Source organism: Salvelinus alpinus, chromosome 24, assembly GCF_045679555.1.
Source record: "Salvelinus alpinus chromosome 24, SLU_Salpinus.1, whole genome shotgun sequence".
Classification (NCBI taxonomy): Eukaryota; Metazoa; Chordata; class Actinopteri; order Salmoniformes; family Salmonidae; genus Salvelinus; species Salvelinus alpinus.
The window spans coordinates 32977563-33002631 of NC_092109.1; the positions used below are offsets into that span (position 1 = coordinate 32977563).

Here is a 25069-nt window from a genome sequence, read left to right on the forward strand (position 1 = left end):
GGAGCGGGGAGGAAGGGGAGTGGGGAGGAAGGGGAGCATGGAGGAAGGGGAGCGTGGAGGAAGGGGAGTGGGGAGCGTGGAGGAAGGGGAGTGGGGAGCGTGGAGGAAGGGGAGTGGGGAGCGTGGAGGAAGGGGAGTGGGGAGCGTGGAGGAAGGGGAGTGGGGAGCGTGGAGGAAGGGGAGTGGGGAGCGTGGATGTGGGGAGCGTGGAGGAAGGGGAGTGGGGAGCGTGGAGGTGGGGAGCGTGGAGGAAGGGAGTGGGGAGCGTGGAGGAAGGGAGTGGGGAGCATGTGGGAGGGTAGTGGGGAAGGGAGCATGGAGGTGGGGAGCGTGGAGGAAGGGAGTGGGGAGCGTGAAGGAAGGGGAGTGGGGAGCGTGGAGGAAGGGAGTGGGGAGCATGCGGGAGGGTAGTGGGAAAGGGAGCATGGAGGTGGGGAGCATGGAGGTGGGGAGCGTGGAGGAAGGGAGTGGGGAGCATGCGGGAGGGTAGTGGGGAAGGGAACATGGAGGAGGGGAGTGAGGTGGGGAGCGTAGAGGAGGGGAGCGGGGAGTGGGGAGCGTGGCGGAAGGGAGTGGGGAGCGTGGAGGAAGGGAGTGGGGAGCGTGGAGGAAGGGAGTGGGGAGCATGTGGGAGGGTAGTGGGAAAGGGAGCATGGAGGTGGGGAGCGTGGAGGAAGGGAGTGGGGAGCGTGGAGGAAGGGCGTGGGGAGCGTGGAGGAAGGGCGTGGGGAGCATGCGGGAGGGTAGTGGGGAAGGGAACATGGAGGAGGGGAGTGAGGTGGGGAGCGTAGAGGAGGGGAGCGGGGAGAAAGGGAGTGGGGAGCGGGGAGAAAGGGAGCGTGGAGAAAGGGAGTGGGGAGCGTGGAGGAGGGGAGTGGGGAGCGTGGAGGAGGGGAGTGGGGTGCGTGGAGGTGAGGAGCGTGGAGGAAGGGAGTGGGGAGGATGCAGGAGGGTTGTGGGGAAAAGGAGCATGGAGGAGGGGAGTGGGGAGCGTGGAGGAGGGGAGTGGGGAACATGCTGGAGGGTGGTGGAGAAAGGGAGCATGGAGTTGGGAGCATGCGGGAGGGGAGTGGGGGACGGGAGCATGGAGTGGGGAGCATGCGGGAGGGGAGTGGGGAAAGGGAGCATGGAGTGGGGAGGGTGGAGGAGGGGAGTGGGGAGCATGCGGGAGGGTAGTGGGGAAAGGGAGCGTGGAGGAGGGGAATTGGGAGTGGGGGAGCGTGGAGTGGGGAGCATGCGGGAGGGTAGTGGGGAAAGGGAGTATGAAGGAGAGGAGTGGGGAAAGGGAGCATGGAGGTGGGGAGCATGGAGGTGGGGAGCGTGGAGGAAGGGCGTGGGGAGCGTGGAGGAAGGGAGTGGGGAGCATGCGGGAGGGTAGTGGGGAAGGGAACATGGAGGAGGGGAGTGAGGTGGGGAGCGTAGAGGAGGGGAGCGGGGAGAAAGGGAGTGGGGAGCGGGGAGAAAGGGAGCGTGGAGAAAGGGAGTGGGGAGCGTGGAGGAGGGGAGTGGGGAGCGTGGAGGAGGGGAGTGGGGAGCGTGGAGGAAGGGCGTGGGGAGCATGCGGGAGGGTAGTGGGGAAGGGAACATGGAGGAGGGGAGTGAGGTGGGGAGCGTAGAGGAGGGGAGCGGGGAGAAAGGGAGTGGGGAGCGGGGAGCGTGGAGAAAGGGAGTGGGGAGCGTGGAGGAGGGGAGTGGGGAGCGTGGAGGAGGGGAGTGGGGTGCGTGGAGGTGAGGAGCGTGGAGGAAGGGAGTGGGGAGGATGCAGGAGGGTTGTGGGGAAAAGGAGCATGGAGGAGGGGAGTGGGGAGCGTGGAGGAGGGGAGTGGGGAACATGCTGGAGGGTGGTGGAGAAAGGGAGCATGGAGTTGGGAGCATGCGGGAGGGGAGTGGGGGACGGGAGCATGGAGTGGGGAGCATGCGGGAGGGGAGTGGGGAAAGGGAGCATGGAGTGGGGAGGGTGGAGGAGGGGAGTGGGGAGCATGCGGGAGGGTAGTGGGGAAAGGGAGCGTGGAGGAGGGGAATTGGGAGTGGGGGAGCGTGGAGTGGGGAGCATGCGGGAGGGTAGTGGGGAAAGGGAGTATGAAGGAGAGGAGTGGGGAAAGGGAGCATGGAGGTGGGGAGCGTGGAGGAAGGGAGTGGGGAGCGTGGAGGAAGGGCGTGGGGAGCGTGGAGGAAGGGAGTGGGGAGCATGCGGGAGGGTAGTGGGGAAGGGAGCGTGGAGGAGGGGAATTGGGAGTGGGGGAGCGTGGAGTGGGGAGCATGCGGGAGGGTAGTGGGGAAAGGGAGTATGAAGGAGAGGAGTGGGGAAAGGGAGCATGGAGGTGGGGAGCGTGGAGGAAGGGAGTGGGGAGCGTGGAGGAAGGGCGTGGGGAGCGTGGAGGAAGGGAGTGGGGAGCATGCGGGAGGGTAGTGGGGAAGGGAACATGGAGGAGGGGAGTGAGGTGGGGAGCGTAGAGGAGGGGAGCGGGGAGAAAGGGAGTGGGGAGCGGGGAGAAAGGGAGCGTGGAGAAAGGGAGTGGGGAGCGTGGAGGAGGGGAGTGGGGAGCGTGGAGGAGGGGAGTGGGGAGCGTGGAGGAAGGGCGTGGGGAGCATGCGGGAGGGTAGTGGGGAAGGGAACATGGAGGAGGGGAGTGAGGTGGGGAGCGTAGAGGAGGGGAGCGGGGAGAAAGGGAGTGGGGAGCGGGGAGAAAGGGAGCGTGGAGAAAGGGAGTGGGGAGCGTGGAGGAGGGGAGTGGGGAGCGTGGAGGAGGGGAGTGGGGTGCGTGGAGGTGAGGAGCGTGGAGGAAGGGAGTGGGGAGGATGCAGGAGGGTTGTGGGGAAAAGGAGCATGGAGGAGGGGAGTGGGGAGCGTGGAGGAGGGGAGTGGGGAACATGCTGGAGGGTGGTGGAGAAAGGGAGCATGGAGTTGGGAGCATGCGGGAGGGGAGTGGGGGACGGGAGCATGGAGTGGGGAGCATGCGGGAGGGGAGTGGGGAAAGGGAGCATGGAGTGGGGAGGGTGGAGGAGGGGAGTGGGGAGCATGCGGGAGGGTAGTGGGGAAAGGGAGCGTGGAGGAGGGGAATTGGGAGTGGGGGAGCGTGGAGTGGGGAGCATGCGGGAGGGTAGTGGGGAAAGGGAGTATGAAGGAGAGGAGTGGGGAAAGGGAGCATGGAGGTGGGGAGCGTGGAGGAAGGGAGTGGGGAGCGTGGAGGAAGGGCGTGGGGAGCGTGGAGGAAGGGAGTGGGGAGCATGCGGGAGGGTAGTGGGGAAGGGAACATGGAGGAGGGGAGTGAGGTGGGGAGCGTAGAGGAGGGGAGCGGGGAGAAAGGGAGTGGGGAGCGGGGAGAAAGGGAGCGTGGAGAAAGGGAGTGGGGAGCGTGGAGGAGGGGAGTGGGGAGCGTGGAGGAGGGGAGTGGGGTGCGTGGAGGTGAGGAGCGTGGAGGAAGGGAGTGGGGAGGATGCAGGAGGGTTGTGGGGAAAAGGAGCATGGAGGAGGGGAGTGGGGAGCGTGGAGGAGGGGAGTGGGGAACATGCTGGAGGGTGGTGGAGAAAGGGAGCATGGAGTTGGGAGCATGCTGGAGGGGAGTGGGGGACGGGAGCATGGAGTGGGGAGCATGCGGGAGGGGAGTGGGGAAAGGGAGCATGGAGTGGGGAGGGTGGAGGAGGGGAGTGGGGAGCATGCGGGAGGGTAGTGGGGAAAGGGAGCGTGGAGGAGGGGAATTGGGAGTGGGGGAGCGTGGAGTGGGGAGCATGCGGGAGGGTAGTGGGGAAAGGGAGTATGAAGGAGAGGAGTGGGGAAAGGGAGCATGGAGGAGGGGAGTGGGGAAAGGGAGCATGGAGGAGGAGAGTGAGGAAAGGGAGCATGGAGGAGGGGAGTGAGTAAAGGGAGCATGGAGGAGGGGAGTGGGGAAAGGGAGCATGGAGGAGGGGAGTGGGGAAAGGGGGATCGTGGTCAACGTCATACTGGGGGGAAACATGAGAGCCTGTTGCTATGCCAACACAGATTGGGCATGCACAAGATGCATCCACCACGGTCAGGTTTGACACTTCAAAAGGAAAAATAAAGCTGGTGATGTTTATCTTAGTCAAAACAGAATATTTCAGCTGTGACAAACCTCTGTGTCTTTGATGCTGTCCAGCTCTGCTCAGCTCTCTGCTATATTATCTCTGACCTCCAGCCTAAGACCTTGTGTTGACCTCATTTCCTCCTGCCCTCTGAAAGGTCAATGAATGGGGAGGTGTATAACAAACTGGTACATGTGTATATACACCTTATTAATAACTGGTACATGGACATAGTCTAAAGATCTGTGTTCTGATTAGATGATCGATAACATCTCATTCCCCAGTTAAATTTGCCAATTTCCTCCAACACAGCTTTCACAAAAAGAACCAGCTAGCTCCATGAATCACATTTGTGATGGAAGACTCAATGCCCTTTTGAAAAAATGTTGTTGTCTCTGTCAACACAGTAAATACAATAGATGTGCTGATGGAGTGATTACTGTCTCTGTTACTGGAGGAAAAGTCCTTCCCATGCATAAGGTTGTGTTTTGTTTAATCCAATTGTGTTCACGGTTTCTTTCTTTTCGATTGAGGCATAGCTGTTTATCTAAATGTGTTAGGAATGCTATTTGTTTTTGATGAATCTGTACGTGAAATGACAATGTATGAGCTTTGTTGAGCTGGAAAAAAGGTTATATCGCAAAGAACCTGCTAAAATGCCAGGGAGAGGAACATCACTGATGATGCAGCATATATGAGATGGTTACCATTTTGATCTATAAAAGTGTTAACATTTTCTACATTATACAGATACTTTATAAGGAAACTTCCAGCACCCTGAAGATGAAAGCACTGAAAAATATAACTGTCAACAAAGACTGCAAGAAATCGCATTAATATTTCTACCTGGTCTTTGTTCGGGCTGAACAATTCCCTTAATTTCTTGCGTGTGGATGCTTATGGTGTAATTGTGTGATACAAATGCTTGTCTTTGGTCATTTAAAGACTTCAATCAGCCACATTCCTTGTCTAACACAATTCCGGTTCATTTTAATTACTAAATGCCCACATTCAAGCGGCAAGCCACAAGGCCTTTGGTCCAATTGTTTACACAATAAAGTTGATTCTGTGATGTCCACAGAATTGGAGTGCTCCAGTTCACTGAGATCTAGTTTATTGAGTTACATTGTATTTTATGAATGTGTTTTGCATATGATGTATTCTTCCCTGGCCAACAACTGCAGCACTATGGTTACATTAAAGCTGTCACATTATGCCTCCCACACCCTGGGTTATTGATTGTTATGGCCCTCCCTCGCCCTGCTTAATGCTGAATCTAGTTAAGGATACAGTCCTCACTACCTTCATCCTATTGAAGGGACTGGTTTGAATCTAGTTAAGGATACAGTCCTCACTACCTTCTTCCTATTGAAAGGACTGGTTTGAATCTAGTTAAGGAGACAGTCTTCACTACCTTCATCCTATTGAAGGGACTGGTTTGAATCTAGTTAAGGAGACAGTCCTCACTACCTTCATCCTATTGAAGGGACTGGTTTGAATCTAGTTAAGGAGACAGTCCTCACTACCTTCATCCTATTGAAGGGACTGGTTTGTGTACCTGTCGCATGCATTGTTCGAGGTATATATTTGCGGTGCTCGTTTCGATTTATTTACACTGGAGAACATTGGAGAACTTCATATGAACAAAATGTTTATTGTAAAAGACAAAAACCTTATTCTAATGTGAGAAAGCTGTCTGCTCAAGAGTAAGCCTGTGTGTTCCATTAGAAAAAAAGCTTCTGTGTGAGCAACTACCCTAGAGGGTTGCACCAATTTAGAAGCTTTTTTTCTTATCCCGCTCTTCCCACTCTTTGTATCAGTCCTCACTACCTTCATCCTATTGAAGGGACTGAGGCGTTTGTCTGTTTTCAGTTTCATTTCCTCCTCCGTTTTAGTTTTGATTTGAACTCTGACATCCGTACCTATCCCAGGATGTCTGTCACAAACTGCAGTCCAACGGTTGTGACAATGCTTTTGTTTCTTCCCAATCCTTTTTATGACCTTCCTGTTGTTCCTATTCTTTTTTCTGTTCTCTCCCTCAAGGTCTGGCGCACTTGATGTTAAACCGCCAAGGTATGGGGTCTGTTGGTTTTCTTTTCTCCCTCAACCACCTGCACACTCTCTCACTGCCCTGAAATCATTTTACTTCCCTGTACCACACTGACATTCCCCTTCCTCTTCCCCCTTCCATTTACTTGTCCTTTCATTTCTGCTTCCTGTCATGTTGTGCTATCTGTGCCCACACCAGTCCAACTATGTCCGTCAAACCCTTGTCCCCACCTCTGGCCAGCTACTGGAACTTCACCTTTGACCTCTACAGCCTTTCGCCAAGGTAACGCTTTTACGCCCACAGTCTTTCATCGGTTTGGTTTTCATGTGATCCTTTCCAAGAGAAAACATACCTCGTGCTTCAGATGATTTGTGATTACAATTGCTCTTAAATCTGTCTTTGAAATTTCAACATACATGTTGCTTTTTCTGTATACATACACTATGGTTCTCTTCCGTTATGATACAATTGAATTGAGATGAAATAGGAGAATATGTACAATGTTTAATTAATATTCACACAATTAACCCAATAATTTAAAAGTTAATGTTATGCAGTCTGTTTGCTCATCAACAATGTTTGTTGAGTTTGAAAAGGTAGTCAGTCCTAATCAAATCAAATCAAATTGTATTGGTCACATACACATATTTAACGAAATAATTGTGTTCCTAGCTCCAACAGTGCAGTAATATCTAACAATACACAACAATACACACTAATCTAAAAAGTAAAAGAATGTAATTAAGAAATATATAAATATTAGGACGACCAATGTCAGAAACCGGAGAATAAATATATATATATACACATCTGTATGTATGTATATATGTATATATATATAATGAGTAGGTATGTCCAAAATATGTGTGTGTGTATATATATATATATATATATATATATAGTTGAAGTCGGAAGTTTACATACACCTTAGCCAAATACATTTAAACTGACATTCCTGAAATTTAATCCTAGTAAAAATTCCCTGTCTTTGGTCAGTTAGGATCACCACTTTATTTTAAGATTGTGGAATGTCAGAATAATAGTAGAGAAAATTATTTATTTCAGCTTTTATTTCTTTCATCACATTCCCAGTGGGTCAGAAGTTTACATACATTCAATTAGTATTTGGTAGCATTGCCTTTAAATTGTTTAACATGGGTCAAATGTTTTGGGAGCCTTCCACAAGCTTCCCACAATAAGTTGGGTGAATTTTGGCCCATTCCTCCTGACAGAGCTGGTGTAACGGAGTCAGGTTTGTAGGCCTCCTTGCTCGAACACGCTTTTTCAGTTCTGCCCACAAATCTTCTATAGGATTGAGGTCAGGGCTTTGTGATGGCCACTCCAATAACTTGACTTTGTTGTCCTTAAGCCATTTTGCCACAACTTTGGAAGTATGCTTGGTGCCATTGTCCATTTGGAAGACCCATTTGCGACCCAGGTTTAACTTCCTGACTGATGTCTGGAGATGTTGATTCAATATATCCATATAATTGTCCTTCCTCACGATGCCATCTATTTTGTGAAGTGCACCTGTCCCTCCTGCAGCAAAGCACCCCCACAACATGATGCTACCACCCCACAACATGATGCTGCCACCCCCGTGCTTCACGGTTGGGATGGTATACTTCGGCTTGCAAGCCTCCCCCTTTTTCCTCCAAACATAACGATGGACATTATGGCCAAACAGTTCTATTTTTGTTTCATCAGACCAGAGGACATTTCTCAAAAAAGTATGATCTTTGTCCCCATGTGCAGTTGCAAACCATAGTCTGGCTTTTTTATGGCGGTTTTGGAGCAGTGGCTTCTTCCATGCTGAGCGGCCTTTCAGGTTATTTCGATATCGGACTCGTTTTACTGTGGATTTAGATACTTTTATACCTGTTTCCTCCAGCATCTTCACAAGGTCCTTTGCTGTTGTTCTGAGATTGATTTGCACTTTTCGCACCAAAGTACGTTGATTTCTCGTAGACAGAACGCGTCTCCTTCCTGAGCGGTATGATGGCTGCGTGGTCTCATGGTGTTTATACTTGCGTACTATTGTTTGTACAGATGAATGTGGTACCTTCAGCCGTTTGGAAATTGCTCCCAAGGATGAACCAGACTTGTGGAGGTCTACAATTTTTGGCTGATTTCTTTAGATTTTCCCATAATGTCAAGCAAAGAGGCACTGAGTTCGAAGGTAGGCCTTGAAATACATCCACAGGTACACCTGCAATTGGCTCAAATTATGTCAGTTAGCCAATCAGAAACTTCTAAAGCCATAACATTATTTTCTGAAATTTTCCAAGCTGTTTAAAGGCACGGTCAACTTAGTGTATGTAAACTTCTGACCCACTGGAATTGTGATACAATGAATTATAAGTGAAATAATCTGTCTGTAAACAATTGTTGGAAAAATTACTTGTGTCATGCACAAAGTAGATGTCCTAACCGACCTGCCAAAACTATAGTTTGTTAACAAGACATTTGTGGAGTGGTTGAAAAACAAGTTTTAATGACTCCAACCTAGGTGTATGTGAACTTCCGACTTCAACTGTATATATACAGTGGAGAGAACAAGTATTGGATACACTGCCGATTTTGCAGGTTTTCCTACTTACAAAGCATGTAGAGGTCTGTAATTTTTATCATAGGTACACTTCAACTGCGAGAGACGGAATCTAAAACAAAAATCCAGAAAATCACATTGTATGATTTTTAAGTAATTAATTTGCATTTTATTGCATGACATAAGTATTTGATACATCAGAAAAGCAGAACTTAAAATTTGGTACAGAAACCTTTGTTTGCAATTACAGAGATCATACGTTTCCTGTAGTTCTTGACCAGGTTTGCACACACTGCAGCAGGGATTTTGGCCCACTCCTCCATACAGACCTTCTCCAGATCCTTCAGGTTTCGGGGCTGTCGCTGGGCAATACGGACTTTCAGCTCCCTCCAAAGATTTTCTATTGGGTTCAGGTCTGGAGACTGGCTAGGCCACTCCAGGACCTTGAGATGCTTCTTACGGAGCCACTCCTTAGTTGCCCTGCCTGTGTGTTTCGGGTCGTTGTCATGCTGGAAGACCCAGCCACGACCCATCTTCAATGCTCTGACTGAGGGAAGGAGGTTGTTGGCCAAGATCTCGCGATACATGGCCCCATCCATCCTCCCCTCAATACGGTGCAGTCGTCCTGTCCCCTTTGCAGAAAAGCATCCCCAAAGAATGATGTTTCCACCTCCATGCTTCACGGTTGGGATGGTGTTCTTGGGGTTGTACTCATCCTTCTTCTTCCTCCAAACACGGCGAGTAGAGTTTAGACCAAAAAGCTCTATTTTTGTCTCATCAGACCACATGACCTTCTCCCATTCCTCCTCTGGATCATCCAGATGGTCATTGGCAAACTTCAGACGGGCCTGGATATGCGCTGGCTTGAGCAGGGGACCTTGCGTGCGCTGCAGGATTTTAATCCATGGCGGTGTAATGTGTTACTAATGGTTTTATTTGAGACTGTGGTCCCAGCTCTCTTCATGTCATTGACCAGGTCCTGCCGTGTAGTTCTGGGCTGATCCCTCACCTTCCTCATGATCATTGATGCCCCACGAGGTGAGATCTTGCATGGCGCCCCAGACCGAGGGTGATTGACCGTCATCTTGAACGTCTTCCATTTTCTAATAATTGCGCCAACAGTTGTTGCCTTCTCACCAAGCTGCTTGTCTATTGTTCTGTAGCCCATCCCAGCCTTGTGCAGGTCTACAATTTTATCTCTGATGTCCTTACACAGCTCTCTGGTCTTGGCCATTGTGGAGAGGTTGGAATCTGTTTGATTGAGTGTGTGGACAGGTGTCTTTTATACAGGTAACGAGTTCAAACAGGTGCAGTTAATACAGGTAATGAGTGGAGAACAGGAGGGCTTCTTAAAGAAAAACTAACAGGTCTGTGAGAGCCAGAATTCTTACTGGTTGGTACTTATGTCATGCAATAAAATGCAAATTAATTACTTAAAAATCATACAATGTGATTTTCTGGATTTTTGTTTTAGATTCCGTCTCTCACAGTTGAAGTGTACCTATGATAAAAATTACAGACCTCTACATGCTTTGTAAGTAGGAAAACCTGCAAAATCGGCAGTGTATCAAATACTTGTTCTCCCCACTGTATATATTATATATATATATATATACAGTGGGGAGAACAAGTATTTAATACTTGTTCTCCCCACTGTATATATTATATATATATATATATACAGTGGGGAGAACAAGTATTTGATACACTGCCGATTTTGCAGGTTATATATATAAGTAGGAAAACCTGCGAAACTGTTATTCTACAATGTAGAAAATAGTAAAAATAAAGAAAAACACTTGAATGAGTAGGTATGTCCAAACTAATATATATACAGTGGGGAGAACAAGTACTTGATACACTGCCGATTTTGCAGGTTTTCCTACTTACAAAGCATGTAGAGGTCTGTCATTTTTATCATAGGTACACTTCAACTGTGAGAGACGGAATCTAAAACAAAAATCCAGAAAATCACATTGTATGATTTTTAAGTAATTCATTTGCATTTTATTGCATGACATAAGTATTTGATCACCTACCAACCAGTAAGAATTCCGGCTCTCACAGACCTGTTAGTTTTTCTTTAAGAAGCCCTCCTGTTCTCCACTCATTACCTGTATTAACTGCACCTGTTTGAACTCGTTACCTGTATAAAAGACACCTGTCCACACACTCAATCAAACAGATTCCAACCTCTCCACAATGGCCAAGACCAGAGAGCTGTGTAAGGACATCAGGGATAAAATTGTAGACCTGCACAAGGCTGGGATGGGCTACAGGACAATAGGCAAGCAGCTTGGTGAGAAGGAAACAACTGTTGGCGCAATTATTAGAAAATGGAAGAAGTTCAAGATGACGGTCAATCACCCTCGGTCTGGGGCTCCATGCAAGATTTCACCTCGTGGGGCATCAATGATCATGAGGAAGGTGAGGGATCAGCCCAGAACTACACGGCAGGACCTGGTCAATGACCTGAAGAGAGCTGGGACCACAGTCTCAAAGAAAACCATTAGTAACACACTACGCCGTCATGGATTAAAATCCTGCAGCGCACGCAAGGTCCCCCTGCTTAAGCCAGTGCATGTCCAGGCCTGTCTGAAGTTTGCCAATGACCATCTGGATGATCCAGAGGAGGAATGGGAGAAGGTCATGTGGTCTGATGAGACAAAAATAGAGCTTTTTGGTCTAACTCCACTCGCCGTGTTTGGAGGAAGAAGAAGTATGAGTACAACCCAAAGAACACCATCCCAACCGTGAAGCATGGAGGTGGAAACATCATTCTTTGGGGATGCTTTTCTGCAAAGGGGACAGGACGACTGCACCGTATTGAGGGGAGGATGGATGGGGCCATGTATCGCGAGATCTTGGCCAACAACCTCCTTCCCTCAGTAAGAGCATTGAAGATGGGTCGTGGCTGGGTCTTCCAGCATGACAACGACACGAAGCACACAGCCATGGCAACTAAGGAGTGGCTCCGTAAGAAGCATCTCAAGGTCCTGGAGTGGCCTAGCCAGTCTCCAGACCTGAACCCAATAGAAAATCTTTGGAGGGAGCTGAAAGTCCGTATTGCCCAGCGACAGCCCCGAAACCTGAAGGATCTGGAGAAGATCTGTAGGGAGGAGTGGGCCAAAATCCCTGCTGCAGTGTGTGCAAACCTAGTCAAGAACTACAGGAAACGTATGATCTCTGTAATTGCAAACAAAGGTTTCTGTACCAAATATTAAGTTCTGCTTTTCTGATGTATCAAATACTTATGTCATGCAATAAAATGCAAATTAATTACTTAAAAATCATACAATGTGATTTTCTGGATTTTTGTTTTAGATTCCGTCTCTCATAGTTGAAGTGTACCTATGATAAAAATTACAGACCTCTACATGCTTTGTAAGTAGGAAAACCTGCAAAATCGGCAGTGTATCAAATACTTGTTCTCCCCACTGTATATATAACATCATACAATGTGATTTTCTGGATTTTTGTTTTAGATTCCGTCTCTCACAGTTGAAGTGTACCTATGATAAATATTACAGACCTCTACATGCTTTGTAAGTAGGAAAACCGGCAGTGCCGATTTTGCAGGTTATATATATACAGTGGGGAGAACAAGTATTTGATACACTGCCGATTTTGCAGGTTTTCCTACTTACAAAGCATGTAGAGGTCTGTAATTTTTATCATAGGTACACTTCAACTGTGAGAGACGGAATCTAAAACAAAAATCCAGAAAATCACATTGTATGATTTTATATATATATATATATATTAGTTTGGACATACCTACTCATTCAAGTGTTTTTCTTTATTTTTACTATTTTCTACATTGTAGAATAACAATGAAGACATCAGAACTATGAAATAACACATTTGAAATCATGTAGTAACCAAAAAAGTGTTAAACAAATCAAAATACTTTTTAGATTATTCAAAGTAGCCACCCTTTGCCTTGATGACAGCTTTACACACTCTTGGCATTCTCTAAACCAGCTTCATGATGAATTCTTTTCCAACAGTCTTGAAGGAGTTCCCACATTTGCTGAGCACTTGTTGGCTGCTTTTCCTTCACTCTGTGGTCCAACTCATCTCAATTGGGTTGAGCTCGGGTGATTGTGGAGGCCAGGTCGTCTGATGCAGCTCTCCATCACTCCTTCTTGGTCAAATAGCCCTTACACCATGCTTCACGGTGGGAACCACGCATGCAGAGATCATCCGTTCACCTGCTCTGCGTCTCACAAAGACACGACGGTTGGAACCAAACATCTCAAATTTGGAATCAGACCAAAGGACAGATTTCCACTGGTCTAATGTCCATAGCTAGTGTTTCTTGGCCCAAGCAAGTCTCATCTTCTCATTGGTGTCCTTTAGTGGTGGTTTCTTTGCAGCAATTCGACCATGAAGGTCTGATTCACACAGTCTCCTCTGAACAGTTGATGTTGAGATGTGTCTGTTACTTGAACTCTGTGAAGCATTTTTTTGGACTGCAATCTGAGGTGCAGTTCATTTCTGAGGCTGGTAGCTCTAATGAACTTGTCATCTGCAGCAGAGTTATCTCTGGGTCTTCCTTTCCTATGGGGGTCCTCATGAGAGCCAGTTTCATCATAGCGCATGATTGTTTTTCCAACTGCACTTGAAGAAACTTCCAAAGTTCTTGACATTTTGCGGATCGACTGACCTTCATGTCTTTTACCAAATAGGGCTATCTTCTGTATACCTTGTCACAACACAACTGATTAGCTCAAACGCATTCAGAAGAAAATAAATTCCACAAATGAACTTTTAACAAGGCACACCTGTTAATTGAAATGCATTCCATGTGACTACCTCATGAAGCTGGTTGAGAGAATGCCAAAAGTGTGCAAAGCCGTCAATGCAAAGGGTGGCTACTTTGAAGATTCTCAAATGTAAAATATATTTTTATTTAACACTTTTTTTTGGTTACTTCATGATTCCATATTCGTTATTTCATAGTTTGATGTCTTCATTATTATCCTACAATGTAGAAAATAGTGAAAATAAAGAAAAAACCCTTGAATGAGTCAGTATATCCAAACTTTTGACTGGTACTGCACATATGAAGTGGTTAAAACAGTATGTAAACATTATTAAAGTGACAAGTGTTCCATTATTAAAGTGACTAGGAAATGATTATCTTTGTGCATATGCATTTTCCAGGCAGAATTATGCATGGCTGTGCTGCACACATTAATCTAATCTGCATGCCTTTAAGATCCAGATTTAGTTAGTATTTAGGCATGCCTGTCCTAAGGCCAGCCAGATATAAATAAACATTTCAGGCCCTTACATCAAGGTTTCCTGGTAACAGAATGAGGATTTTCCCAGCAGTACGTTAATAGCATAACAGGAAGGTATTCTACAGGAATGAAAACATTGAGAGACAAATCAGACGAACAGTCGCAGCAAGACAGACGGCGACACAGAAGGATGACAGGCAGGCAAGCTGACACACCATATTGGACCACCAGCGAGTTCATTAACTCATCTTTCATGAACAAATGATATCCAAATTAAGAAATCTTTGAATTATTCATGGACAGTATTGGATGCTCTCTCTAGATGATGCACCTAATACAAAGAGACATAGAGCAGTTAATATAGACAATACTCTGCAGTTAATAGGAGGAAAACAAAGCTTCCTAGATTCACCAATTGCATCTGTATGTCCACATGGCTTCCTCTGGTTACTTCTATTTAAATAAACAAAGAGAGCCCAGTACCAACTGATGAACACTGGGTCTTAATCTACATAACGCTGTGAGTGCCATCATTCAGAGCGAGGTGTGGTGTCAACTGTCCATGTGGGCTTTGGTATTAATATTGTATGTCAGACATATCAAAAGTAATGCCTTCAATCAAGCTGTACATGTACATGATCATTTACTACTTTGCTTCAGACAGGAATAAGTTGAGCTTTTGCTGATCAAAGTATTAATCCTGTCGCCATGGCAATTGGCCTGCCTTCCAGTCAACAGAAAGGATCGGCAATTACAGTCCTTTTACAGCTAGACTAACACACTGCTCTGCTGCTCAGTGGCTCGAACAGCGTCGTAATACGCTGCATCCTTTCTCTGTCGCTAGCTAGCTGACACAGGCATTCATTTCAGGGTCAAACATCTAACAAACTAGCTAGGCTACATAATGACATGGTTCCTTCTTGTTAACTGCCAATTACTGAGCTGTCCAAAGAAACCGTTTAAATAGAGTCTATACCGTCACTCCTATTACTGATTCTAACCACCAAATATGTTTTGTACTAGCACCATTTTCCTTTATGGTTTTGACAAAAGTACTTTAGATCATGAAGGAAGCAGCTTTTATGGATATTTGTGTCTCATGTAGAGGTAGATCCATACATATTTTTGCACTCAAACTGTCTACGGTATCAAAGAGCTTGCCAGCTTGTAGTCCTAAAAAAATGGAAATTAGTTACCTCTAGTTCGTTCAGCCATTCCTATGTGGAAAATGAATGGGGAAATGAGTTACCTCTAGTTTGTTCAGCCATTCCTATGGGGAAAATGAACGGGGAAAGAATGGGATTTTGTGATAACCTCTAACCTTATTTTTGGCATTTAACACAGGCTTATGTGATCTTATACGTTTTGTTCTATGAGATAATAGCAGTCAGTTAACATGACCTTCATGAATTATGAAGACTATGTGCTTTAGGTGCGTCTTTTGATTACATAAATGCTTCAAAATGCACAAAGTTTTTTTTTGTGGTTTATTTCACCCTTGTTTTAACAGGTAGGCTAGTTGAGAACAAGTTCTCATTTACAACTGCGTCCTGGCCAAGATAAAGCAAAGCAGTTCGACACATACAACAACACAAAGTTACACATGGAATAAACAAACATACAGTCAATAAGTAGAAAAAGTCTATATACAGTGTGTGCAAATGAGGTAAGATAAGGGAGGTAAGGCAATAAATAGGCCATAGTAGCGAAGTAATTACAATATAGCAATTAAACACTGGAGTGATAGATGTGCAGAAGATGAATGTGCAAGTAGAGATACTGGGGTGCAAAGGAGCAAAATAAATAAATACAGTATGGGGATGAGGTAGTTGGATGGGCTATTTACAGATGGGCTATGTACAGGTGCAGTGATCTGTGAGCTGCTCTGACAGCTGGTACTTAAAGTTAGTGAGGGAGATATGAGTCTCCAGCTTCAGTGATTTTTGCAGTTCGTTCCAGTCATTGGCAGCAGAGAACTGGAAGGAAAGGCGGCCAAATGAGGAATTGGCTTTGGGGGTGACCAGTGAAATATACCTGCTGGAGCACGTGCTTTGGGTGGGTGCTGCTTTGGTGACCAGTGAGCTGAGATAAGGCGGGGCTTTACCTAGCAAAGACTTGTAGATGACCTGTAGCCAGTGGGTTTGGCGACGAGTATGAAGCGAGGGCCAGCCAACGAGAGCATACAGGTCGCAGTGGTGGGTAGTATATGGGGCTTTGGTGACAAAACGGATGGCACTGTGATAGACTGCATCCAGTTTGTTGAGTAGAGTGTTGGAGGCTATTTTGTAAATTACATCGCCAAAGTCAAGGATCGGTAGGATAGTCAGTTTTACGAGGGTATGTTTGGCAGCATGAGTGAAGGATGCTTTGTTGCGAAATAGGAAGCCGATTCTAGATTTAATTTAGGATTGGAGATGCTTAATGTGAGTCTGGAAGGAGAGTTTACAGTCTAACCAGACACCTAGGTATTTGTAGTTGTCCACATATTCAAAATCAAAACCGTCCAGAGTAGTGATGCTGGGCAGGTGCGGGCAGCGATCGGTTGAAGAGCATGCATTTAGTTTTACTTGCATTTAAGAGCAGTTGGAGGCCACGGAAGGAGAGTTGTATGGCATTGAAGCTCGTCTGGAGGTTAGTTAACACAGTGTGCAAAGAAGGGACAGAATTATACAGAATGGTGTCGTCTGCGTAGAGGTGGATCAGAGAATCACCAGCAGCAAGAGTGACATCATTGATGTATACAGAGAAGAGAGGCGGCCTGAGAATTTAACCCTGTGGTACCCCCATAGAGACTGCCAGAGGTCCGGACAACAGGCCCTCCGACTTGACACACTGAACTCTATCTGAGAAGTTGTTGGTGAACCAGAAAGTGACGTTAGCTGATGAAGATATTCTCATAGAACAAAACGTATAAGATCTCCTAAGCCTGTGTTTACCACAGACCTTGTTTTCTGCATTTATCCACCCCCCCGAAAAAACATTTATCTCCCCAAAGGCTTTGGCCAACGAGCCATGGCGTTAATGCCTACAAAAGACTCCATTACTATTGCTCTCTATACCTGTGGGTTTCTACCGTATGTTTCACATCCCACAATGTGTGCACAACATGACCTGAATGAATGAATGCTTTTCACATTTTATTTATTTTTTATTTTTTTACCTTTATATAACTAGGCAAGTCAGTTATAAACAAATTCTTATTTCCATTGACGGCCTACCCCGGCCAAACCCTAACCTGGACGAAGCTGGGCCAATTGTGCGCCGCCCTATGGGACTCCCAATCACAGCCAGTTGTGATACAGCCTGGAATCGAACCAGGGCCTGTAGTGATGCCTCTAGCACTGAGATGCAGTGCCTTAGACCACTGCGCCACTCTGAGGCATGGGTAAAGGAGGACAGCTCAACTGGTATGTGTACTCCGTTGAAACAACCCAGCTTCACATGCTGTGGCTGTCCATTCATGTTTCAGTACACCGTTGACCTGCTGTCACTTTGTGATCCCGGCACAACAACTTGTCTGCTAACCATGAGGACATTTGCGAACAGTGAAAGAGCAGTGTGGCTTTTCTGCTACTGGGTGCACAAACACAATGAACGCATACTAAGATCATCTTAAACTGTATTTAGGATGGAGTAGGTGTTGAAGGATTTGATCAATACCCTGACTGACTGTTTTGAGAGGATGGAGTAGGTGTTGAAGGATTTGATCAAAGCCTTGATTGACTTTTGAGTGGATGCAGTAGGTGTTGAAGGATTTGATCAATACCCTGACTGACTGTTTTGAGAGGATGGAGTAGGTGTTGAAGGATTTGATCAAAGCCTTGATTGACTTTTGAGTGGATGCAGTAGGTGTTGAAGGATTTGATCAAAACCCTGATTGTCTGTTTTGAGTGGATGGAGTAGGTGTTGAAGGATTTGATCAAAACCCTGACTGACTGTTTTTTTCTTCTCTCTTCGCAGCCGTATCATCGCAATCTGGTAAGATAGCATACCTTTTATTTGACAGTGAATAGCAGCTGCATTTTTGAATTACATTGAATGTATTCTGACTATGTCTGCCCCAGTTCTGCAGTGAGAGTTGCATAAACATTTGGGTAATTATGGAAACAGGTCATACTGTGACTGTCTTACAATGGATCTGCGCTTTAAATCCTTGTCGTACAAGGGCATGTTTGCTTTATTTATGAGCCTAGTAGAACATTCCAGAGAGTCTGAACGTCCCCTATCAGTGAAGGATATGAACACCTGGGAAAGAGACAGATTTTTCCTCAAATACCTACAGTACTTTTCAAACATTGTCTCTTCTATCAGATCATAGCAACTGGTGGGTAGTGGAGTTTGTAGTGTTTGTTTAGCAAGACACAGATGTACCTCTAAATATGTCTAGGTTTGCCAGACCATTTCCTGGAGTAGGTGAAATAGAAAGCCTTCGACACCAGAGGAGGCTGGTGGGAGGAGCTAGAGGAGGACATGCTCATTGTAATGGCTGGAATGGAATCCATGGAACAGAGTCAAACATGGTTTCCATTAGTTTGATGTGTATGATACCATTCCATTCCAGTCATTACAATGTCCTCCTATATCACCTCCCACCAGCCTCCTCTGACACAATTGTATGTGTTGGATAATGAGAAGTAGAGGGAAAAGACAGGACAGGAAATGATGCGTGGATTGTGACATCACAGAAACATTGCTAGAGGCTATAGACTATGCTGTTCTATAATACAGCAACAACTAACCATGACTTGTGGTAGTCATTACACGCAAAGCATTGCCATGGCATGGCCTTCATCTGTGAGCTGTGCTGCTGCTGGATGCCAAATGAGGTGTAGCAAAGATCCATTACAGTTGTCGCAGGGGTGGGCAACTCCAGTCCTCAGGAGCCTGATTGGTGTCAGACTTTTTCTCCATCCCTAGCAAACACAGCTGATTAATCAAATTGCATTCTAAACTGAAGATCACGATTAAGTGATTATTGGAGTCAGGTGTGTTAGCTGGGGCTGGGGCAAAGCTGTGGCACCAATTAGGCCCCCGAGGACTGGAGTTGCCCAACCCTGAATGCATACAGTACATTCACCCTGTGGAGCTGTATTCCCTTGATGCAATTAAGCAATTCCATGTCTTCCAACAATATCTGGTTGGCTAAATGTAGCATTGATGACTGACTGTTTTCACATAACTCAAGACACCATAGCATTACACTCAAATAGCTGTGTCAAATCAGTTTAAAAGCCTTATTTTCTCTGTCTGTGATCTGACCTAAGAGCCCGGTAGTAACCTTTCTAATGTTGCTAGGGAGATGTAGATACCTGCTGGTTTAATTTCTCCAGAGTTCAAAGCAGACCATGTGATGTCTGTCTGTCTGTCTGTCTGTCTCTCTTTAGCAAGGATCCACCTAATCCAGCCAGGGGATGTCACTCCCTCTTTTTGTTTCTGTTAGCCCATGTCTTTATGTAGCTTGGCTAATTTTCGCAGGCACATTATAATAGAAGCACTTTAAAGTCAGCTTAAAAAGGTGGGCACTTAAGTCTATCCTTCTTTTCAATGACCGTTTAAATAGATTAGAATAAGTCTCAGATACATGTTAGAGGTGTATAGGCGGTAAAAGTGTAAGTTATCATTATGAGTTATGGTAGGAAGTCTTCCTCCGGGCCACGGTATAGGAGTAGATAAGCTGCATACGGATTCCATTTCCTGGGCCTTTGAGAGCATTAGTCACATGGTTGTGCCCCACAGCTAGCAGCTTTATGGTAGTATTACCATTTCTGTCATCTGCCACCTATTGGAATCTGACACCTACACATCCTGCCTTGCAGCTCTGAGCTGAGGTGTGTAATGGAGGTACTGTATGTCTGCACCACGGGGACAGAAAGTTGTTGTTTCTGCAAATTGTCTTTGGCATTCTGACAAAAAAAATGTGATGGAGTAAGTCTGTTTGGTGCTGGAGAGGGCAGGAATTTGAGATAGGGTAAGAGTGTAAGGAAGGTCGACTGAAGGCTTTGGTTGTCTGAGCCTTTCACTTTCACAGGACAATAAACTTTAACTGGACAATAAAACAATGTGCTGACTTTTGGGAAAACTGATGTGCAGTATTGGATTTACATTAAGCTGCGTTGCCTGTTTCCAAAATGGGCTTCATAAAGTCCATACCTCATGTATATCAACACTTATTCTAAATACTAAAAATACTTGACATTTAGAATCAGTTGAAACCTTGATTTGATTTAGTAATCTGGTTCCAATTATTCCCAGTAATTATTCCCAGGATTTGCTCAGTGTGTGTGCGTGTGTGTGTGTGCGCGGACTGGAATATTAAAAAGATAACGTTTGATTGAATGTATACCTCTGGGCATTAAGGGGGCCAGTGATTAATCACATCAGTGAGCCAGAGAGGGCTGGGCTGGTGCTGCTATACATACTACTGGTCTGACTGGAGGATGGGAGTGGTACTGCTATACATACTACTGGTCTGACTGGAGGATGGGAGTGGTACTGCTATACATACTACTGGTCTGACTGGAGGATGGGAGTGGTACTGCTATACATACTACTGGTCTGACTGGGGGATGGGAGTGGTACTGCGATACATACTACTGGTCTGACTGGGGGATGGGAGTGGTACTGCTATACACACTACTGGTCTGACTGGGGGATGGGAGTGGTACTGCTATACATACTACTGGTCTGACTGGAGGATGGGAGTGGTACTGCTATACACACTACTGGTCTGACTGGGGGATGGGAGTGGTACTGCTATACACACTACTGGTCTGACTGGTGGATGGGAGTGGTACTGCTATACACTCTACTGGTCTGACTGGTGGATGGGAGTGGTACTGCTATACATACTACTGGTCTGACTGGTGGATGGGAGTGGTACTGCCATACACTCTACTGGTCTGACTGGTGGATGGGAGTGGTACTGCTATACACTCTACTGGTCTGACTGGGGGATGGGAGTGGTACTGCTATACATACTACTGGTCTGACTGGTGGATGGGAGTGGTACTGCCATACACTACTGGTCTGACTGGTGGATGGGAGTGGTACTGCTATACACTCTACTGGTCTGACTGGGGGATGGGAGTGGTACTGCTATACATACTACTGGTCTGACTGGAGGATGGGAGTGGTACTGCTATACACACTACTGGTCTGACTGATGGATGGGAGTGGTACTGCTATACACACTACTGGTCTGACTGGGGGATGGGAGTGGTACTGCTATACCTACTACTGGTCTGACTGGAGGATGGGAGTGGTACTGCTATACATACTACTGGTCTGACTGGGGGATGGGAGTGGTACTACTATACATAATACTGGTCTGACTGGGGGATGGGAGTGGTACTGCTATACCTACTACTGGTCTGACTGGGGGATGGGAGTGGTACTGCTATACATACTACTGGTCTGACTGGGGGATGGGAGTGGTACTGCTATACATACTACTGGTCTGACTGGAGGTTGGGAGTGGTACTGCTATACACACTACTGGTCTGACTGGGGGATGGGAGTGGTACTGCTATACACACTACTGGTCTGACTGGGGGATGGGAGTGGTACTACTATACATACTACTGGTCTGACTGGGGGATGGGAGTGGTACTGCTATACATACTACTGGTCTGACTGGAGGATGGGAGTGGTACTGCTATACATACTACTGGTCTGACTGGAGGATGGGAGTGGTACTACTATACATACTACTGGTCTGACTGGGGGATGGGAGTGGTACTGCTATACATACTACTGGTCTGACTGGGGGATGGGAGTGGTACTACTATACATACTACTGGTCTGACTGGGGGATGGTCGTGGTACTACTATACATACTACTGGTCTGACTGGAGGATGGGAGTGGTACTGCTATACATACTACTGGTCTGACTGGAGGATGGGAGTGGTACTACTATACATACTACTGGTCTGACTGGGGGATGGGAGTGGTACTGCTATACATACTACTGGTCTGACTGGGGGATGGGAGTGGTACTACTATACATACTACTGGTCTGACTGGGGGATGGGAGTGGTACTACTATACATACTACTGGTCTGACTGGGGGATGGGAGTGGTACTACTATACATACTACTGGTCTGACTGGGGGATGGGAGTGGTACTGCTATACATACTACTGGTCTGACTGGGGGATGGGAGTGGTACTACTCTACATACTACTGGTCTGACTGGGGGATGGGAGTGGTACTACTATACATACTACTGGTCTGACTGGGGGATGGGAGTGGTACTGCTATACATACTACTGGTCTGACTGGGGGATGGGAGTGGTACTGCTATACATACTACTGGTCTGACTGGGGGGTGGGAGTGGTACTACTATACATACTACTGGTCTGACTGGGGGATGGGAGTGGTACTACTATACATACTACTGGTCTGACTGGGGGATGGGAGTGGTACTGCTATACATACTACTGGTCTGACTGGGGGATGGGAGTGGTACTACTATACTTACTACTGGTCTGACTGGGGGATGGGAGTGGTACTGCTATATGGTCTTTTCCTACCAGCACTGACTTAAATACTTAATAAATAGAAATACTTTATTGAGGGATAAATGTCCTTCATACAATTGTGATGTGTTATTTTAAGATTATTGTACTAACTTTAAGTCGCTCTGGATAATGACTAAAATGTAAACATTTATTTAAATGTACCCTCATTATGGTGACTATGAGTGGTATGGGAGGAGTCAGCAGTATGGGAGGAGTCAGCGGTCTGATAGAGGTTCTGTATTGACTATACCTACTACTTCCAGGACTGTGTTTCTTTGTTAAACTAGCAATTATTTGTTCAGAGATGTATTCAAATCTAGTTTGATTTTGGTTTGTTTCTTATTTACACACTACCTGTCCTGTGCGTTAAAATATATTTTTTAAATGTGGGACGGTTTTGATTATCCTAATTATTTGATATTGCTGTCAGCCTGTCACAGTGAGTGGGAACTCTTTTATGTGTGTTACTTCACCATCAGAGAATGCAGGGTGTGTGGTTGGGACCTGTCAGATACAGATATGCATGTCTTTGTTTATCCCACCTGGAGAGAGAGAGCTGATATCATGCTCATTGGGATCATGTGTGCCATCATTACGGGCTGGAGAGGTTCATCAACTGATATTAAAGTAACAGTATAATTTACCCAAATTGGAAGATTACCAAATCAAATGGATACCAAGTCTGTTTTTTTGCTCTGTCAGTGAAGCTAATGCTAAACTGTAGCTAAGTAAATATATCCACTTTCATACACTGAAACACACACACACACACACACAACAAAAGTTAATGACCCAGACCTCAGACTCCGTTCATAATCCCACGTTGTCTAATGGCTTTGCAGTCAGCTTGAGGGAGCATATGGTGTCCTTGACATGGCCTTGGCATTAGAGAGAAGAAGAAAGGAAGCGAGAAGAAGAGTGACAGGCAGGTTTCTATCATCATCCTGCACTCTCAGCAGTCACAGGCGCGTGCACACACACGTTATTTCTAAAACAGTATTTTTTACTTGTGAGTTTAGGTATGCAACTCGCCCTTAATTGGTGAAATGTCCTCTTCTCGCTGATTGTGGAAAGGGTCTGCATAGTTCAACATCACTGCAGTCGTGCAATCTGATGTGTAAGAATGCAGATAGCGGAGTACCTCTTCCTTTTATGTCTTTTTACAAATGTTTAGTTTAAGTCTTCTTTCAATATTGCCCACATCCTGTTAAACCACGTTCAGGTAACTCAAACCTCCATCCTGTTAAACCACGTAGAGCTAACTCAAACCTCCATCCTGTTAAACCACGTAGAGGTAACTCAAACCTCCATCCTGTTAAACCACGTAGAGCTAACTCAAACCTCCATCCTGTTAAACCACGTAGAGCTAACTCAAACCTCCATCCTGTTAAACCACGTAGAGCTAACTCAAACCTCCATCCTGTTAAACCACGTAGAGCTAACTCAAACCTCCATCCTGTTAAACCACGTAGAGCTAACTCAAACCTCCATCCTGTTAAATCACGTAGAGCTAACTCAAACCTCCATCCTGTTAAATCACGTAGAGCTAACTCAAACCTCCATCCTGTTAAACCACGTAGAGCTAACTCAAACCTCCATCCTGTCAAACCACGTAGAGCTAACTCAAACCTCCATCCTGTCAAACCACTTAGAGGTAACTCAAACCTCCATCCTCCATCTCAACCCCTGAGAGGGCTTTTTCCTACTCCATCATTTCATCTTCTTCAGCATATTTCAACTAACACCATCTACAAAAGAAAAATTACCAACATGTTGGTGCGATTCAGCTGCTATATGTGTTTGCGTGGGCTGGAAGGGATCTCTCATTTGACCTACGAGTGCATTTGTGTAGGGTACATTTTCAAGGCTTTGCTCATCTCCGTCATTGTTGAAGTGTCTCTTTTTTCTCTCCTAGTGGTGAAAGTCTCAGTGGGATCAGATGGTGGGGATGGACTCTAAAATGAGCACAATGAGACTTCCTCACAGTGGGGTTCAGGAGACCCTGAGGTTCACTCCCATGTGGATGTTATAAATTAGGAAGGCATGCTTCGCTAGATACTGTAACGAGGGTGTTGCTACAGTTTGGGTTACCGTGATAGTAACTGTTTCCTGTTTGCCAGATTATGTACAGATGTATTGTGTAATATCTGGTTGTTTAAGTTTTGTATGGTGGACACTCAAATCAGCTTGTCACGATGGCCGAGATTTACCTGTTCTGTCTGAGCTAGAGTGCCTACAATTGTTTTCAACAAGGGAAGATGACACTGTGATTTTTGGAAATCCTACCCTTTTGTCGTGCGTGGTCCACGTCTCAGAGTGCGTATCTTTTATATCCTTAAGAAGAGGCTGTCTGTGCTAGCCAGCCCGGCTGAGCCGTCAATCTCATATGTGTGGCTGATAGAAGATAACTCAAGTAATAACTAAAAGTATGATAATACATAGATAGGAAGCAAGATATTTATCCGCTGTAGAATATTTTCCTCATTGTTCACTGTGAAAATGTAGTTGACATATTGAAGTCGTTGTTTTTACTCTCTTTCTCAGCATTGCAACATTAAAGGTTGTGCTAGAATATGATGTCAAAACATCATCTCCTTCCATTTAATGGTGTCTGTCCTCATGGGATGAGAAGGCACATTATACACCTGAATGAGGAA

At 46.0% G+C, this 25069-nt stretch overlaps 1 protein-coding gene across 5 annotated transcripts in view; it reads left to right on the plus strand.

Moving 5' to 3' along the window:
- nrxn2a (neurexin 2a) overlaps positions 1 to 25069 on the plus strand; it is a 307444-nt gene that overhangs the window by 65232 nt on the left and 217143 nt on the right. For 3 of the 5 annotated variants that reach the window (XM_071364597.1, XM_071364596.1, XM_071364600.1), the window contains 2 exons: positions 6088 to 6117; positions 17852 to 17869. The exons of 1 other annotated variant lie outside the window; for it this stretch is intronic. In XM_071364597.1, the coding sequence (XP_071220698.1) occupies positions 6088 to 6117; positions 17852 to 17869 (48 nt within the window). The remainder of the gene's footprint in view (positions 1 to 6087; positions 6118 to 17851; positions 17870 to 25069) is intronic. One more of the 5 variants, XM_071364598.1, reaches the window with a different exon arrangement.